A 19,492-nucleotide genomic window follows, 5' to 3' on the forward strand; every position below is an offset into this window, starting at 1 on the left:
AGTCTTTTTCAACATAGTACTGGCAGTCCTAGCCTCAGCAGTCAGACCACAAAAAGAAATAAAAGACATACAAATTGGCAAAGAAGAAGTCAAACTTTCACTTTTTGCAGATGACATGATACTCTACATGGGAAACCCAAAAGACTCCACCAAAAAACTGCTAGAACTGATACATGAATTCACCAAAGTCTCAGGATACAAAATTAATGGACAGAAATTGGTTGCATTTCTATACACCAATAATGAAGCAGCAGAAACAGAAATTAAGGAATCGATCCCATTTACAATTGCACTGAAACCATAAGATAACTAGGAATAAACCTAATCAAAGAGGTAAAAGATTTGTATGCTGAAAACTATAGAAAGCTTATGAAAGAAATTGAAGAAGACACAAAGAAGTAGAAAAACATTACATACTCATGGATTGGAAGAACAAGTATTGTTAAAATGTCTATACTACCCAAAGGAATCTATACATTCAGTGCAATCCCTATCAAAATAACACCAGAATTCTTCACAGAACTAGAACAAACAATTCTAAAATTTGTATGGAACCAGAAAAGACCTGAATAGTCAGAGTATTGTTGAAAAAGAAAACCAAAGCTGGACACATCACAATTCCAGACGTCAAGCTGTATTACAAAGCTGTAATCATAAAGATAGTATGGTACTGGCACAAGAACAGACAAATAAATCAATAGAACAGAAGAGAGAACCCAGAAATAGACCCATAAAAAGACCCAACTAATCTTTGACAAAGCAGGAAAGATAGCCAATGGAAAAAAGATGGTCTCTTCAGCAAATTATGCTGGGAAAACTGGACAGTGACATGCAGAATAATGAAACTAGACAACTGTTTTACACCATACACAAAAATAAATTAAAAATGGATAAAAGACCTAACTGTAAGACAGGAAATCATCAAAATCATGCAGGAGAAAACAGGCAGCAACCTCTCTGACCTTGGCACAGTAACTTCTTACTAGTCATGTCTCAAGAAGCAAAACTGAGCTATTGGGACCTCCTCAAGATTAAAAGCTTATGCACAGTGAAGAAAACAATCAACAAAACTAACATGCAACTGACAGAATGGGAGGAGATATTTGCAAATGACATATTGGGTAAAGGGTTAGTATCCAAAATCTATAAAGAACGTATCAAACTCAACACCCAAAGAACAAATAATCCAGTAAAGAAATAGACGACATGAATAGACACTTTCCCAAAGAAGACATCCAGATAGCTAACAGACTCATGAAAAGGTGCTCAACATCACTCATCATCAGGGAAATACAAATCAAAATCACAATGAGATACCACCTCACACCTGTCAGAATGGCTCAAATCAGGAACTCAGGAAACAACAGACGTTGGCGAGGATGCAGAGAAAGGGGAACATTTTTGCACTGTTGGTGGGAATGCAAAGTGGTGCAGCCACTCTGGAAAACATTATGAATGTTCCTCAAAAAGTTAAAAATAGAAGTACCCTATGACACAGCAATTGCACTACGAGGTATACAGTGGATACAAAAGTGCTGATTCGAAAGGGCACATGCACCCCAATATTTATAGCAGCAGTATCAACAATAGCCAAATTATGTGAAGAGCCCAAATATACATTGACTGATGAATCAATAAAGAAGACATGGTATATATGTACAATGGAATATTACTCATATCTAAAAAAAAATGAAATCTTGCCATTTTCAACAGCATGGATGGAACTAGAACGAATTATGCTAAGTGAAATTAAGTCAGAGAAAGACAAATGTCATATGATTGCACTCGTATGTGGAATTTAAGAAACAAAACAGGTGAACATAGGAGAGAGAAAAGAAAAATAAGATAAAAATAGTGAGGAAGGGCGTGCCTGGGAGACTCGGTTAAGCATCTGACTCTTGATTTTGGCTCAGTTCATGATCTCAGGGTTCGTGATTCGAGCCCTGTGCTGGGCTCTGTGCTGGCAGTGCAAAGCCGCCTAGGATTCTCTCTCTCCCCCTTTCTGTCTCTGCCCCTCCCCCCTCAGGATAAATAAATAAACTTGGAAAAAAAAAAAAAAGAGGGAGGCAAACCATACCAGAGTCTTAAATACACAGAACAAACTGAGGGTTGCTGGAGGGAGGTGGGTGGGTGGATGAGCTAAATGGGTGATGGGCATGAAGGAAGGCACTTGTTGGGATGAGCACTGGGTGTTAAATGTAAATGATGAATCACAGGTTCTACCCCTGAAACCAATACTACATGGCATGTTAGCTAACTTGAATTTCAATAAATTAATTTAAAAAATACAAATAGAAAATAAAAACGATAAAATGAGGATAATATTACCTAAAAAATTGTCTCTAAATGAGCTTAATAGCAGAATGGAGCTTATAGAAGAGCCAGTGAACATGAAGATAGATTGATAGAAATTGTCCCATCTGGAAAAGCAAAGAAAAATTAAAATGAAACCAAAAAAAAATAGAAACTTAGGGACTTGTGGGACAGTTTTAAAAGGTCTAACATTCATGTAATTGGAGTCTCTGAAGGAGAAGAGAGAATTAGCAGAAAATATATTTGAAGAAATCATGGCAGAAAATTTCTTAAATTTTCTAACAGACAGTAATTTACATATTCGAGAAATTAGCAAACCCAAACTGGATAAATTCAAAGAAATCCAGGCCTAGTCACATAATAATAGTCAAACAGTTGAAAAGCCAAAGATAAAGAGAAAATCTTGAAAACAGAGAACAATAAATCTAATGACTATGTACCTGTCAGTAGAAATGATGAAGTCAAGCAGACGGTGGAATAACATCTTGAAAATATTGAAAGAAAATTTTCTCTATCCAGTGAAAATATCCTTCAAAAATGAAGTTACAATAAAGACATTTTCAGATAAATAAAAATTAAGGGAATCCAATGCCATCATGATTCAACAAGATATGCTAAAGGAAGTCCTCTAAGTAGAAGCAAAAATGACACTAGAGAGAAACTCAGATCATAATGAATTAAAATAATCAGAAATTGCAAATATAAAGATAAATATAAATACCTATTTTTTCTCTTGGTTTTAAAAAATACATATGATTGCTTAAAGCAAATAATATATCATCTTGTGGAATTTATAATGTATGTAGAGACGATTTGTATACATGTGTGTCACTTGCATATGTGACAGCTATAACAAAGGACTGGAAAGGGGGACTGGTAAATGGATCATTACAGTCCTATATAACTCTAAGAAAACCAGGAATAGAAGGGAACTTTCTCAACCTAATAAAGAACCTGTATGAAAAGCCTACAGCTACTATTACACTTAATGATGAAATATTGAACACCAATATTATACATAATGGTGACATATTAAATACTTTTCCACAAAGATTGAGAATAAAGTGAGGATGCCCATTCTTATCACTTCTATTCAGTATGGCCCTGGATGTCCTAATAATTTTAACCATTTCAATGAGGCAAGAAGAAGGAAAGGTATAAAGATCAGAAAGTATAAAAATAAAATTGCCTCTATTTAAGGTTACATGATTATATAGAAAATTATAAGGAATTTACAAAATAATTACCAAAATTAGTAAGTTAATATAATAAGGTTATAGACTACAAGGTATATGTTTTAAAATCACTTGAATTTTTATATACTAACAGCGAACAATTGAAAAGTGGAATAAAAATACCATTTAAACAATCAAAAAAACAAAATAGAAACAAATTTAACAAAAGACCTCAGGGATTTCTACACTGTAAACCACAGAGCACTGCTGATAGAAATTAAGGAAGACCGGGGGGCGCCTGGGTGGCGCAGTCGGTTAAGCGTCCGACTTCAGCCAGGTCACGATCTCATGGTCCGTGAGTTCGAGCCCCGCGTCAGGCTCTGGGCTGATGGCTCGGAGCCTGGAGCCTGTTTCCGATTCTGTGTCTCCCTCTCTCTCTGCCCCTCCCCCGTTCATGCTCTGTCTCTCTCTGTCCCAAAAATAAATAAAAAACGTTAAAAAAAAAAAAAAAGAAATTAAGGAAGACCTAAATAAATACATCTATCATGTTCATGGATTAGAAAACTCAATTTTGTTAATAGAACAGTTCTCTTCAAATTGATCATAGGTTCAAGAGAATCTCAGTAAAAATCCCATCAAATTTTATTATGCCTTGAATGCTGATTCTAATATTTATAGGGAAATGCAAATTACTTAGGATAGCCAAAACAATTTTTTAAAAGAACAAAATTTAGGGATCTATACTCCCTGATTTCAAATTTTGCTAAAAAGGTATAGTAATCAAGATAATGTGTCATTGGCTTAAAAATAGGCACATATGTACCATTGGAATGAAGGAGTCCAGAAATAGCCTTCTGCATATAGGGTCAATTGATTTTCAACAAAGGTAGCATGGGAATTCCAGGGAGAAAGGACAGTCTTTTCAGTAAATGGTGCTGAGACTATTGGACATCCGTTGTGAAACAATTATTCTTAAATCTTCACGGCATATTAAATTAACTCAGAATGAGCATACACCTAAAGATGAAAGCTAAAATTATGAAACTTCTAGAAGAAAACATAATAGGAAGTCTTTGCCATCTTGGGATAAGCAATGAGATGAGACACAGAAACGTGAACCATAAAAGAAAAAACAATTACATTGGATTTAAATTTGAAAAAACACTATTAAGAAAATCAAAAGACAAACCACAGGCTTGGATAAAATATTTGCAATACGTATATCTGCCATTGTACTGTTATCTAGAATATAATGAACCCATACAAGTTAATAAGGTAACACAACTGATTATGAAAGAGGGAAGAGATTTGAACTTCACAAAAGGGCATACACTGATGACCAATGACATATGGAAAGATATTCAATATCTTTAGTCTTCAGGAAAATACAAATTTAAACCACAATGCAATATCACTGTACATTCATTTAATTAAAATTAAAAAGACCGGTCATATCAAGTGTTGGCAAGAATGTGGAGCATCTGGAATTCGTATAGTAGTGATGGGAATGTGAAATAAATGGTACACACTTTGAAAAATTATTTTGCAGTTTCTTAAAACATTAAGCATACATTTACTGTATGACCCAGTCATCCTACAACTAGATACACCAACAAATTGAAACATATGTCCACACTAAGTTTTTAGTAACTTTATTCACAATAGCCAAAAACTTAACATAACTTAAATGTCCATTAGGAGGTAATAAACAAAATTGGTATATCCATGCCATAGGAATACTCAGTGATGTAAAAAATAACAAATCTGCTCATAGACATCATGGATGCATCTCAAAATGATATTGTTAGTGAAAGAAGCTAGATACAGAAGAACACACACCACGTACAATGCAAACTGTGTGTGACAACAAGCAGGCATGTGACAAGTCAACCAGTGGGTGCCTGGGTGAGAATGAATAAATTGCAAAGCGGCAGAGGAAGCTTTAGGAATTGATAGGAAGTGTATATACAATTTCTTGATTGTGGCGGTGGTTTCATGAGTGTATTGTGACAGCCAAAACTCATAGAATTGTATGCTGTAAATGGATGTACTTTATGTAAATTATTCGTCTATAAAAATGATGAAGAAAAAAGTCCTTGATACCACAAATACTGTAGGAGCCCTGTATTTTGTATCCTTTCTTCCAGAAATATGAATTTATTTTAATAGATTTGCCTCCATGGTACCTGGTACTGTTGGTCTTTATACTTTCACAAAGCCTGCCTCTAAATATTTTTTAACATTTTTACATGAGACTTTAAACTCTGTAATGGCAGGACTTTGTTTTATTTAATGCTCTGTCTCCAACACTATGAAAGAGATAATTATGAATTAATGACTGCTCCAAAAGAAGTACAAAATGGTGTGAGAACATATAATAAGGGAACTTAATGTGAACTAGGAGTTGAGGAAGATCTCTCCGAGCAAGTGATGTCTAGACTGAAGTCTGAGGCCGATAGAGATTAGCCAAGTGACAGATCTAAGTGTCAATGTTGAAAAGTTGTGTCTATAAGTCAAAAGTGCTGAGAGAGGCTTGGCTGGAACTGTTAACTTTGAGCGTCACCCAGGAAAAATGTATTGAAAGAAAATAATAGAACCCAGGATTTTCAAAGCAAGGAAAAGGAAATGGCAAAGAACAATGTGAGAGGTAGGCAGGAAACATTACTGTGTGACAACGAATTCACCTACAGGAGGGAGTGTTTGAGGGAGTGATCAACCCACATTACTTGCTGCCAAACTGTCACCCATAAGGACTAAGAAGCAGCAAGAGCAGGTCCCTGGTGAGCTTTAGAGAAAGCAACAGATGGAGGTAGTAAGAAAGGGCAGAAACCCTGTTGGGATGAGCACTGGGTGTTGTATGGAAACCAGTTTGACAATAAATTTCATAAAAAGAAAGAAAGAGAAAGGAAGGAAGGAAGGAAGGAAGGAGAAGGAAAAAGAAAGAAAAAGAGAGAGAAAGAAAGAAAGAAAAGAAGGAAAGAAGGAAAGAAAGAAAAAGAAAGAAAAAGGAACGAACGAACCAGGTCGTAAGATGGGTTGAGCAGTGGCAGCAGAGGAAATGGCGATCATGAGCGCACACAAGTCCTTGAAGCGAAGTTTCTCTGGAGAAGACAGAGAGTCCAGTAACCCAGAGGGGTATGAGGTCAATGGAGGGTTTTTACTGGGGAAGTGTTTTTTTGAGACAGGAGATATTTGAATATATTAAATGCTGATGGATCAAAGCCCATGGAGAAGTAGAGTTGAAAATTCAAGAGAGAAGCTATATCATCGTATGATCTAGACTCAGGAATTGGGTAGCATTACTTCTACCTCATTCTGTTTATTCAAAACACATCACTGAGGTCGGCCCACACTCAAGTGAAGGGGATTAGACTCAACTTCTTTTTTTTTCAGGTTTGTTTGTTCATTTGTTCGTTTATTGATTGATTGAGAGAGAGAGACAGAGAGTGCAGGAGGGACAGAGAGAGAAGGAGAGAGACAGAATCCCAAGCAGTCTCCGCATCGTCAGTGCGCACTTCTCAGTTCCCAGAGAAGATAGGAAAGTGCACAGGTAGAAGGACTGGTGGTGATTTCAGAAGAAAACAAAACAAAATAAAAATAAAAATCAAGAAACAACCAACATGACCATCAATAAGGGCCTCTCACTATCTGAGTATATATCTCCCTATACTTCTGTGACTATATTTGTGTGGCAAAATCTACTGAAGAAACTGCTAGATCAGAGGAAAATATTAAGAGACTCAATGCCAAATTATACTCCTTAAAGCACTGAATTAATTTTCCTACCAAGTCTATAAGTGAGTGCCTGTTTTCCTGTATTATTATCCTATACCATTACCAGTCTGGGCATTAACGCTGACCTTAATCTTTGCCAATCTGACAGGTAAAAATATTATTTTATGTGTTGTTTAATTAGCATTTCCTTGATTTTTGCATGATGTTGAATTTCTTTCTCTGAATTTATTGACTGCTTATATTTCTTTTTATTGTCCTGTGAACAGTCTGCTCATATTCTTTGTTCATCTTTCTGCAGTTTTGTTCTTACTGATTTATATGAGCTCTTAGTACATTAAGGAAGTTGGCTACTAATTTAGTGTCATGTGCTAGAAATTTTGTGTCCTGATTTATTGTTTACCTTTTGAAAAATTAGGTGAATCTTAAAGAATGAACTGGAATTTACTGTGGGAATAAAGAGAGGAAAGGCATTCTAGGTAGAAAAAATAGTATTCCCAATACTATGGAGGTTTGTAGCCATATAGTGAGTACTGGGGAATGCTATTTTAAATATGCTTTAGTTATGAAGGGTAGAGTTTTCTCACTATCCTATTTGGAATCTTGTTTTACTTAGTGATATTACATTCTTTGGAATTATCTCTTGGTGGTCCAACCACCAACGAATTCTTTTGTACCTGGTTGTTGCTTAATGAATCCTGGTCAGTTTACTAGAAACAGTTTCTAGATGGCCAGAGGAAGCCTTTTGGGGCCTAGAATTGACCATATGATGCTTAAATTATTATTACTACACACACACACACACACACACACACACACACGTGTGTGCGCGCACACACAGTGTTAATACCTGCTGACATATTTAAGGCAAAGCCTAAATAGTTAAAATGTGATTTTTATTTGTCTATTTGTTTCTAGAAATGAAGACAATGGAACACGATAGTGACCAGTTAAGTGAACTTCAAAAACAAAAGGATGAATTAATACAAGAATTATTTACTCTCCAGAGAAAACTTAAAGGTATTATCTTTATGAGCTAGTTTATTCTGCTGATTAATATAGTTATATACACATAACAGGGTCATAATATTCTTTCAGATTGTACTAATTTATTGGGATATAGTATTATTATTGGTATAAAAAAAGAATAGGTAAAATACTGAAATGATCAGTGTTAGATCTGGTATTTTTAATGTCATAAATTTTGTTAAGATCTTTTTTGTGCCTTTAGTTGCTATGTTAAAGTAGAAAAATAAAAATCATTACTACATACATTTTATATGAAGTACCAAAAATTAGAGTATTGTTCTTATGAACGAATGAAGGTAGCTCTTCTGTTTATTTTTTAAAGATTGTAAGCATTTTCTTAACTGTTTAGTTTCTGAAGATAAAAAGAATGAAGCCATTTGTACTACCAAATACCTAGAGGCAGAAAAAGTAAAAATCAATGAAAAGCCTCAAAATGATGCTGAATGCTTAAGGTAAGAATTGCCTATTATATTTTGGTATAAAATCTAGTAATTTTTCAAGTTTTCAAAGAGATTTGAACATAAAACTGAATGTGTAATTTAAGTTCCAAATAAAGACATTAATTCCTTCTATGTATATTATGAAACATGCTAATGAGAAAACGCTTCACTAGCTAAAAAGAACTATATGTAAGTTTCACAGGGTATCAGGTTGATACTACTGAAATCAGTTTTATCTTTCTGCCTCATGGACTCAGTGCTATTCACATGCCAATAGATTAAGACAAAGTATTGGTTCCACAACCCCCCTTTTTGTTATTTGTAACTTTTTATTTTTATTTATTTTTTAATATTTTTTATGTTCATTTCTTTTTGAGAGAGAGAGAGAGGTGAGCAGGGGAGGGGCAGAGAGAGAGGGAGACACAGAATTTGAAGCAGGCTCCAGGCTCTGAGCTGTCAGCACAGAGCCAGATGCGGGGCTCAAACCCACAAACCAGGAGATCATGACCTGAGCCGAAGTTGGACGCTTAACTGGCTGAGCCACCCAGGTGCCCCTATTCATAACTTTTTAAAAAAGTATTGAAATTATTTTTTATCTTTTTAGATCTAAGGGGGGAAAATCACAAATTCCTATTTTTCTTGAAATTTATTACTACCGGTTTGGTGCTGAAAGAACGAAATGTATTTTTTGTATGGAACGTTTAGATGCTTTTTATGCACTTGGATAATGAAAGAAAGGCTGGCGTTTGAAATAACACAGTCATACACACAAGGAGAAAAACTTCGGTTTATTAATTCTACTATTATTTATTAATAATTCAATGTTATATTTTCTTGCTTAATTTCAAAGAAGTTCATATACTTTCTAGGCTAAATATAAGGAAAGAAACCTCATTACTGAATCTATGAGAAGCAAATGAAGTCTTCTTTTACATAAATCATATAGAAATATGTCCACTAGAGCTGAACAAATGCTTCATATTAGTAGTGTATTGCTTTAGGCCATATTTTTAGTAGATTGTGAGAAAATATTTGCAATTTAATTTTATGTTAAGTTTTATAAGCATGAAATATCAATCTCTTGGGTGATATGTGTGATGCAGAATGCGTTTCTGTAATGACAATCTGCTCATTGATTTTTTTACACTTTTAAAAATGATAATGCCCACTGGTATCATTATGGTTAGTAGTGTAAGGACTTCCGATGTGAACTCCAGTTTTGTGGGTTTATCACTGAGTCATAAAAATTTGCCCTGGGTTAAAATTAAACACACAAAGTCTGTTAGAGTGTTCTTTCCTTCACAGATGGTGACAGGAAATTTGAATAGGAAGAAACATCAGTCTGTATACACTGTCCATTTTCTGCATTTTAGCAGTTATTTGCCAGTTCCCACTTTAAATTGTTTGATATGTGTAGCTTATTTTGCCAACTGGTATGTTCTATAAAAGTTATTTCAAGTATAAAGAACCAAGTCAAAGTACTGAGTGTAAAGATTTTAGGAAATAGGGCCATAAGTCTCATAATTAGTATAACAAGAGTCTTATGATGGCAAGAAATGATATGACATTTATTCAATATCATGAAGGCCAAAATTAAGTTGGTTTTATCCCTAACTTTGGAATATTCTGTTCCATTTGAACATTCTGTTCAAACGTATACTGAATTCTGTTGCCTTTTTCCTAAATTTTCAGGTTTAACTTCTGTGGGTATAGATGCTATATTTATGGCAGGGTTTCTCAAACTTCACACTGTTGACATTTTGGACCAGGTTGTTCTTTGTTGTGAGAGGGCAGCCCTATGCAATTTAAGCGTTTGATAGCATCCCTGGCCTCTGCCCACTGGATGCCAGTAGCACCTTCCACCCCCAGCCTTGCCAATTAAAAATGTCTCCAGATATTGCCAGATGTCCCCTGGGCACAGAGGGGTGAGTAAAATTGTCCCCAGTTGAGAACCAGTTTTATTTTAAGGTTATTATAATTGTACTCCTACTTTTATTAAACTTGAACCAGTAAGAAAGCAATTATAAAAAAAAATTACTGTTAGTTTATTTGTATGAGCTTATTGTTTCTACTTTTAGTAATTGGAAATTTTTATACATATTTTATTCTGTCTACATTATTGGAATTCTTTTTTAATGATTTTTTAAGTTAATCTGCCATGTTCAGGTTATTTGTTGGACACTATTGTGATGTCATCCATTATTGTAGACTCGGTACTTACATTCACAGTGGTTTGATGGTCTCTGCTTTAGGTAATCTTTTCCTGTTTGTAAATACCAAGATGCTTATTTATTTAAAAGGTTCTATTTTGAAGAGTGTGGGATCATGTTAAGTCAGCTAACTTGTAGAATATCGCTGTGATTAACACTTAAATCAAAGGTTGGGCTAATCCATAAGAAGCTCCCAGAAGGTTGTACAATAATGACTGATCTAGTTGTTGTGATTTTTGTTTCTTTTGTTTTGTTTTGTTTTTTCATATAGTTCAGGGAGGATAGAAATGATAAATCTCAGGTTCTTAAGAGACAGTAACCATAGAGATTAAGATTACAAACCCCTTGGAATCTCAGCTCTGCTGTTTACTAAGTGAGCAGTCTTGGACAAACAATTTAACTTGTCTGTACCTCAGTCTCTAGATCTATAAAATGAGGTTCATAATAGCACCTACCTCACAAGGGTACAGTAAAAATTAAGAACAGTGTTTGGAACATAGAAATGCTCTATAATTAGGTATAATTATATAATTACTTACGATTACATTTTGACTTCATATTATCCATGTGGATTTTGTGACTTTCAAGCTTCTTTCTCATTTTTCCTTCCACCTGTCCTTTAAATGCAGGGGATCCCTAAAGGTTAATCATTGATTGTCTTCTTCCTTTGTATTCTTTATGGGCTGGCTCATATGTTGTAATGGTTTTAATGATCACATATGATTTCCAAATACTTGTCCTGAATCTCTCTTTCCTAAGCTCCAGTCCTGAATACCCAACAGTTTGATATAATCATAGATCTGAAGTGATGCTGCCCTGATTAAATAAGCAAAAAAGCAAGCACAGAAGTTTTATCAGAAGTTCAAAGGTTTTGTCTATGACCATACTACTCCGAACATGCCTGTTCTAGTCTGGTCTCAGAAGCTAAGCAGTGTCGGGCCTGGTTAGTACTTGGATGTGGAGTTCAAAGGTCTTCGTAATCTGTGCCCTATACTACTATTGCATCAGAATACCATTTAAGGAATTCCAAATATGCCACAGGACTTCTTCACACCTCAGTATCTTTCTTTCTTCTCTATGAGCTAAAATCTAACTTAGTCCTTAAGGCCCAGCTCACGTGTCATTTTTTATGGGTTTTGTTCAAACCTAAAATGTAGCAGGCAGTTTTGACATATTTACAAACCTCATCATTCTCACCCTACCCTAATCCATAACCAAGTTTTATTGATTTTGTCTGCAAAATATTTCTTGAATCCTTCCAATTTTCTCTCCCCATTGCTAACATCCTAGTTCTAGCCACTACCCTCTCTCACCTGGATCACAGTAAGTCTCTCCTCTTCTCTACTTCTTCTCTCCCACTCATCCACTCTTGCACAGGCTGATCCATTGTAAATTGAATCATGTCATCCCCTTATTAAAATCATTCAATGACTTCATAATGAACATAATAAAACCTAAAGTCCTTAGTGTGGCCTTGTCACAATGTAGCCTCTGACCATCTTCTTGATGTTATTTTCAGCCATGGTCCCCTCTTCACTATGCTGCCTCAAGCAATCCAAGCTTTTTTTTTCCATTTGAGAACCTCTGTCTCTACCTTTCCTTCTCCCCAAATTGTCTGCCAGCCCTTTTGCCTGCCTGTCTCCTGCCTAGGTGGAACATACCCTGTCCTTTAGATCTCGGTTGAAATGTTTGCTCCGAGAAGCCCTCCCTCTGTTATTTTTTTAAAATAACAACCTGTATTTTTCCTTTAGAGCACAAATTCTATTTTGTAACTACATATTTATGTGATTTATCTTGTTAGTATCTCTCTCTGCCATGTGCTCAACAAGAGGAGGGACTTGTCTACTCAGTTTACCATTGCATACTCAGAATCCAAGACATCGGTGCAGAGCTTGGCATATAGTAGGCATTAAATAAATAAATGAATAAATGATTCTAATAAATTATGAAAACTCTCCTCTACTTTTCCTTTCTCTGTGTTCATAGAGAATATGTTTGTAATTCTGTTATATCATTAATCGTATTCTATGATAGTTATGTGTGTCAGTCTATCCCACTTGACTGAGGATTCCCTCTACTTCCTGTTCATTTTTCGACCAGTCTCACATCAGCACAATCAAGGGCACATGGTGTTCAACAAATGTTCCAGCGATTGATATAATTTTATTTTCACTACAAAGAAGATAAAGTCCTTCACCTGTTTTGAATGTTATTTACAAAAGCATGGTATATTCCCACCACTGGAATAGCCACATGGAATTCTTTTCTTCACTCCTGACTTTTACGGGTTTAACCCCCCCAGCCTTTCCCCAACACCCTCCTTTCTTTGTCGAAGGTGAGGACGAGCAACTCAGTCTGACTGGTGAGTTTGGCAAGGTAAGCTGGAGCTAGCCCCTTTCTTTGGCCTGTCTCTTTGGAAGGTGGCCTACCTCACATAGTGTATGTTCCAATCTGCTCCTCTGTCCCATAAGCTTCACGGTGATAGGACTACATAAGAGAAAGCTTATGGCATCCAGTTGTGCCTTTAATGGTGTGTGTATTACCTTAGTCTAATTCTGGGGCTCAATATTAGTCAGTCCTTTGCTTGCAGATATAAGCCACATTCTCCAGTATCTGCCATATTTGTAGTAAATGCAATATCTTCTGCTTTGCTTATTTCTCAATAGGGCAGAATTCAGCGAGGAAAGAAGAATGTTATATATTGGGCCCTTTCAAACTCCCAACAGAAAATATTTTTTTTATTATTACCCAACACCAGGGTCAACAAAATACAGCTCTTGATCATGACTTTTTATTTGCTCCAAATAGTGACATGCCAGACAACTTGAAGCATTTCAGGCATTTTTCTTACCCACAAAACATCTTTCTAGAAGGTTTTACATTTTTTTATAACCGATATTTGTGCCTGTTTAATACAACAGGAAGTTTATTTCAGAAACAGAGCTGCAGAGTCAACAGCATGGGGCTGTCCCTCTGAACATTTGAAGATAGTGAGGCTTTGTGAAGAGATATTTGCAATGGAAACTGCACAAAAGTTAATATACACCTCCTACTGAGAGACTCTAAATGCATTTATATGAAGTGGTAAATCAGTGCTGTTGCCTTTTCAGTGAAAAAGCCATCGAGTTAAGGTGAATGTAGAGGTCACATTGATGGTCCTTCGATTTATAAGAAGGCATAAATACAGGATGGTATTCAGACACTCCCAACCCCTCTAAAAGATACACAGATAAATGTGTATATTTACACACATTTATATTTTTTATTTTACCAAATGTGTAGAGGTGTTTTTAAATTTTGAGAGTAGGTTATATTGACTGAATCCAAAATTCAAACACTACAAAACCATAAAACATCAAAGTCTCCTCTCTTATCACCTTACTCCAGAACCCCCCCCCCCAACCCCATGTAACCATTGTTGAAAGTTTGACATGCATCCTTTCAGGGTTTATGTATCTCTCTCTCTCTCTCTCTCTCTCTCTCTGTGTGTGTGTGTGTGTGTGTGTGTGTGTGTGTGTGTGTTTAGCACTTACTGGGCTGCAATTTGCTTTAATACTTAGCAAAATATTATGGATGTTTCCCATGTTGGTTTGTACTGATCAGTGTCATTCTTTTTTACTACTAATGCATGGAGATGCCATATTTATGTAGCCTTTCTCCCTCTGATGGATGTACAAGAGTTTTTAAAGTTTCATAGTTGAAAACATTTTTATACATGTATCCCTAAATACTTATGGGGGTGTTTCTATAGCATTATTTAGGATAAGCATTATTGGGGCACCTGGATGGCTTAGTTGATGAAGCGACTGGCTCTTGATTTCAGCTCAGGTCATGATCTCACAGTTTATGAGTTCAAGCCCCCCTCATTGGGCTCTATGCTGACAAGCACAGAGCCTGCTTGGGATCTGTTCCTGTCTCTCTCTCTCTCTCTCTCTGCTGCTCCCTGCTCATTCTCTCTCTCTCTCAAAAATAAACATTAAAAAAAACAGAATAAGCATTATTTAGTAGAGTAACAGGAATTGTTATTCAGGTGACACTGAGAAAATAATGCACATGTATTTTGCAGTACTCTGTGTTATCAATAAAAATGAACTCTATGTGGGTAAGTATAACAAGATCTCAACAGTAAAGTTTCTGGAAAATACTAGTCAAATAATTATATATCTATAGCCAATCATACCATCTCTCTCTCTCTCTCTCTCTCTCTCTTTAGCATTTATAAAAAAATGAAAATCTCCATTTAATTCCAGGATTATTCTTAGCTATGTTGAATATTTCTGTTGACTCTGCATCTTTTCTAGTAAAACTTCATCATTTATTCACTAACAGAAGTGTCTCTACAGCATTGATTATGTAGCCTTCAAGCTAATAGAAATCTCCTGTTTTGTGAACTCTTGGCACATTCTATAGTTATTAAGGCTTCTAAGTAAATACAAGGGAAACTTTGATGACAGAGTCAATTGATTATTTTAAACATTATATTCTGATATAAATGTGACTATTCGTAAATGTTCCTAAACTTTGAAATAATTTTGCCTATTTATTGTACAAGCCATGTATAATGTTACAATAATCATTTTCAAAAATCATTGGTGTCTTTGAAGGAAAACAGATTTTTTTTTTTCCGTTTTCACATGTTACTTTTACGAATAACCCCTTTTGGCATGGGGGTAAGGAAGGTGATAGAAAGTATGTGGTTAAAGAAGATGCCTAATTCAGCTCGCCCAGGATTTGCAATAATAGCCGCTGGCAGGACCCCACTCTCTTTTACCTCCTCCTCAACAGATCTCTCTGGTTCAGACTGACACACCTGTGAAGGTTCGTAACTGTCTGCTTGTGGCCTGGACTGAAGAAAGGATGATTAGGACACCAAAACCCTGATTTCACACATTCAACTTTGAAGCCTAGTTGCAGAAATAAATTGTACGTGAGAGAGGATGACCTACATGTCTTAAAAAATAGTATGTGTTTAAGTGGCACTAAAATAATTTTCATATGAGTTAATATACAGAAGGAATACTAAGACAGTCAAGCCAAGGAAACACTAGCAAAAAGTAGACAGAACTACTGTCTGTGAACTCTGGTGTCTGTGAACACCAGAACTCTGGTGTGATCAAGGAAACCAAAAAAGTGTAAGATTAATAGACTTAGCGTGTAAGATTTAAAATTTCCTGTGTCAAAAAAGTCAGCATCATGGGATGATAAACTGGGAGAAATTTATAGTCATTACGACAAACAACAGATAACAGCTTACCAAATAATCAGCTGATGAAAAATCAGTCAGAAAACACTAAAGTCGATAGTTTTATTCATGTATTTATCCAACAAACATGCATCGAATGCATACTTTGTATCATACACTATACAAGTTAGTAGGGATAACAGGGCAAATAAGTCAAATAGTAATGCAGTTATACTGCTTACCAATTAAATGCAAATTGAAACCAGTAAATACAATTTTCCTATCAAATTTTGAAAGCCATTCTTAAATGACCATACCAAAATTGACAAGAGTATGGTATGGAGAGAATACATTGCTGTGGCAGTATCCATTGCATATGTTTGGAATGCAATTTTATGTACATAAAATCAATCATTGTAAGCACTTAAAAATATCTATGCCATTTAATCTAAGAGTCCACCTCTGAGCTCTGTCTTAAGGAAAACAATTCTAAGTACAGAAGAAACTTTATGTACAAAGGTGTGCATAGGAATGTTATTTATAGTAGAAAACGTAGAAAACAACTTATAAATGAATGATTAAGTTAACTCTGATGTAGCCACTTGGATCGCTACATATTTTTCTTTTATGGTATGAACTGGCATGTGTAATTAACTGGGGGAAATGTAAGTAATAACATTGAGCAAAAGAAAAAACTAGGAAGTAAGTGTACATAGTCCCTATTATAGGGAAACAAAAGACCGTGACGAAATATACCTAAATTTTAGTGTCGTTTGAGTTTGTGTACTAGGACTTTGGGTGAAGTTTTTCCTTCTTTCCACTTAAAGAGTACTTGTGTACAGTCCTATAGCTTAAAAGAGTGTTCTTCCAGTAAAGGCTTTTCTTTAGCACTCAGAAGTAACAAAAAAATTGGAATGGCGCAGGAAATCATAAAAATACATGGAACATAAGTTTTGCAAAGCTAACTAGCAATATTGGCCCATCCTTGTCATTATTTGATGATTCAGAGAAAGCTGACAATAACCAAAGCAAACTGCCCTTAGTTATTGTGCAGCAGGTGAAGGAAGTCCTTCTTGACTCCTATAGGCAATCAGTCTATGCACTGAAGCATGAGATCTGCTTACCATTATATGGCTTTGGCTAGCTGCAAATGTATTAATATTCATACGATTATTATCTAGCCTCTTTTAAAGCTAGCAACAGCAATTTTTTCTTCAAGTACAGATCTAAATTCTACAGCTTGATTATATGCTGAATAGTGAAATACTTCCTATAATTTGCTCTAACTGCCCTCCTTAATTTCAGTAGTCTCTCATTTTTATTGTTAGCTAACTGAAAGGGAAAGTGGTCACTGCCCAGTGCTGATGGGCATAAACAGTCTTAGGCAACCTGCGGTCCGTTTGAACTGAAAAGAGGGAGGAGCAGGTATGGATGGTATGATGGGAAGAAAGATCTCTACTATTTTAGTTGAAAAGATAAATATATTCAAATGAGGTCTGAAGTACATTTTAGAGCAGCCTCCACAGTACATTGTAACTCTCCATTCAGTTTTCCACTTTTTAAAAATATTCATTATAAGGCTTTTATGCTTGTGTAAACATCTAATGCTCAAAAATTAATAACTTGCTCTATCTTTCCTATGTAAGCATTCCTTCAGGATTCCTATTTACTATTAAATTCATAGAAGTTCACAGAACACATTGAACTTCACATATATAGGGTATTGTTTCCTTTTCCATCCCTACAATTATGTTTTTCTTCCCTAACTATGTGTAAGTTCTGAAGTATAATAATATAATAGGCGCCTGTGAACTAAACTAGACCTTGCATTTAGCCATGGCTCCTCCTTTATTCCATACCCTTCCTTACTCCACATGTAATTGCTGTCCTACACTGTGTTTCATTTCCTTGTGTGTGTGTGTGTGTGTGCGCGCGTGTGATATGGCATTTAGTCCATTTTCTTATATATAATTTTCTTTGTTACCTTATGATTTATTTAAATGTATGCCATACATTTATATATATGTCTGCATATTGTTTATTTTTGTTTATATTTGAGTTATGTAAAAATGGTATGATACTGTTTTTATTCAACTTAGTTTCTAAAACTCACCTATGTTGTTGAGTGTAGATATGTGAATATATCACAACTTTCTTTTCTCTTTTTTTTGTTTTTTAATATTTTGTTTATTTTTGGTAGAGAGAGACAGAGCACAAGTGGGGGAGGGGCAGAGAGAGAAGGAGACACAGAATCCGAAGCAGGCTCCAGGCTCCGAGCTGTCAACACAGAGCCTGATGCGGGGCTCAGACTCACAAACTCAAGACCATGACAGCCGAAGTCAGACGCTTAACCGACTGAGCCACCCAGGCGCCACTCTTTTCTCTTTTCAATGCACATTTGGGTTGCTTCCAGTTTTTGTTTTCACTGGCAGTGCTCAGGTGATCATCCTGGTGTACACGCATAAGAGTTAAAGTTTTACTCCTGGCAGAACTGCTGCATATAAGGCACACGAATGTTGAACTTTACATGATAACAGCAAACTGTTTTTCCAAAGTGATTAAACTCGTTTATATTTCCATTAGCACATGATAAAATTTCCCACTGATCTCCAACTTCTTCAATACTTTATTTTCAGACTTACTAACTTTTGCCAATCTCAGGGACGTAAGATGGTATTTTGTGGTCTTGATCTGCATTGCCCTACCATCTATGTGATTGAGCTTCTTTTCATGTTAATAGACCATGTGTTTTCTTTTCTGTAAAATGTTCCATACTTATTTTGCTACTGGGTTTTTGAGTATTTGTCTTTTACTGGTTTCTAGAAGTTTTTTATTTTTATATTTTTTAATAGTTTTGGATTTTGTCTATTACACATTGAAGATATCTTCTCCCAACTTATGAAGCTTTTTGTTTTTGCTTTGTGTTTTGGAGTTCTTTATATTGTTGTGCTTTACTGGAGTTCCTACTTTTGCTGTGGTTTAAATTATCAGTCATTTTTTGTTGTGGTTAGCATTTTTGTGTCTTGTTCTAGAACTCTTCCCCCATCTAAGATCGCAAGGATGTTGTCCTATATTTTTTCTAACAATTTGTAAGGTTTGCCTTTCACATTTAAGTGTTTAGTTTATATGAAATTGATTTTATGTGTATACCAAGATCCATTTTTATTTTTTTTGCACATGGATAACCACTTGTCCCAGCAACATTTATTGAATGGTTTCTTCTTCCTCTAGTGATCTACAGTGTCACATCTTTTATTAAAAATAATAAAATAACGTGGATATATTTCATATTATACTTTCTCTTCTGTTTCATTGGTCACTTTGTTGATTTCTGCGTAAGACTGTGTTAATTACTACTAAATGCGTACTATTCCATTTTAACTATTTAATTACTTGATAAGGAGTCATGAT

General features: G+C 35.4%; 1 protein-coding gene and 1 long non-coding RNA gene across 4 annotated transcripts in view; one reads left to right on the forward strand and one right to left on the reverse strand.

Annotated features, from left to right (window-relative positions):
• Positions 1 to 11,832, reverse strand: part of LOC131493419 (uncharacterized) — a 30,503-nt gene extending 18,671 nt beyond the window's left edge. The window contains exon 1 of the long non-coding RNA XR_009252661.1: positions 11,439 to 11,832. This is a non-coding gene — a long non-coding RNA (uncharacterized LOC131493419). The remainder of the gene's footprint in view (positions 1 to 11,438) is intronic.
• The window catches only part of CCDC172 (coiled-coil domain containing 172), a 72,309-nt gene that overhangs the window by 34,013 nt on the left and 18,804 nt on the right, over positions 1 to 19,492 (forward strand). For all 3 annotated transcript variants that reach the window (XR_009252660.1, XR_009252659.1, XM_058697879.1), the window contains exons 6-7: positions 8,139 to 8,240; positions 8,599 to 8,701. Coding sequence is in view for 1 of the 3 variants with exons in the window: in XM_058697879.1 (XP_058553862.1) it covers positions 8,139 to 8,240; positions 8,599 to 8,701 (205 nt within the window). In the remaining 2 variants the exon portion in view is untranslated. The remainder of the gene's footprint in view (positions 1 to 8,138; positions 8,241 to 8,598; positions 8,702 to 19,492) is intronic.

The sequence above is a fragment of the Neofelis nebulosa genome, chromosome 13 (genome assembly GCF_028018385.1).
Source record: "Neofelis nebulosa isolate mNeoNeb1 chromosome 13, mNeoNeb1.pri, whole genome shotgun sequence".
NCBI classification, from domain to species: domain Eukaryota; kingdom Metazoa; phylum Chordata; class Mammalia; order Carnivora; family Felidae; genus Neofelis; species Neofelis nebulosa.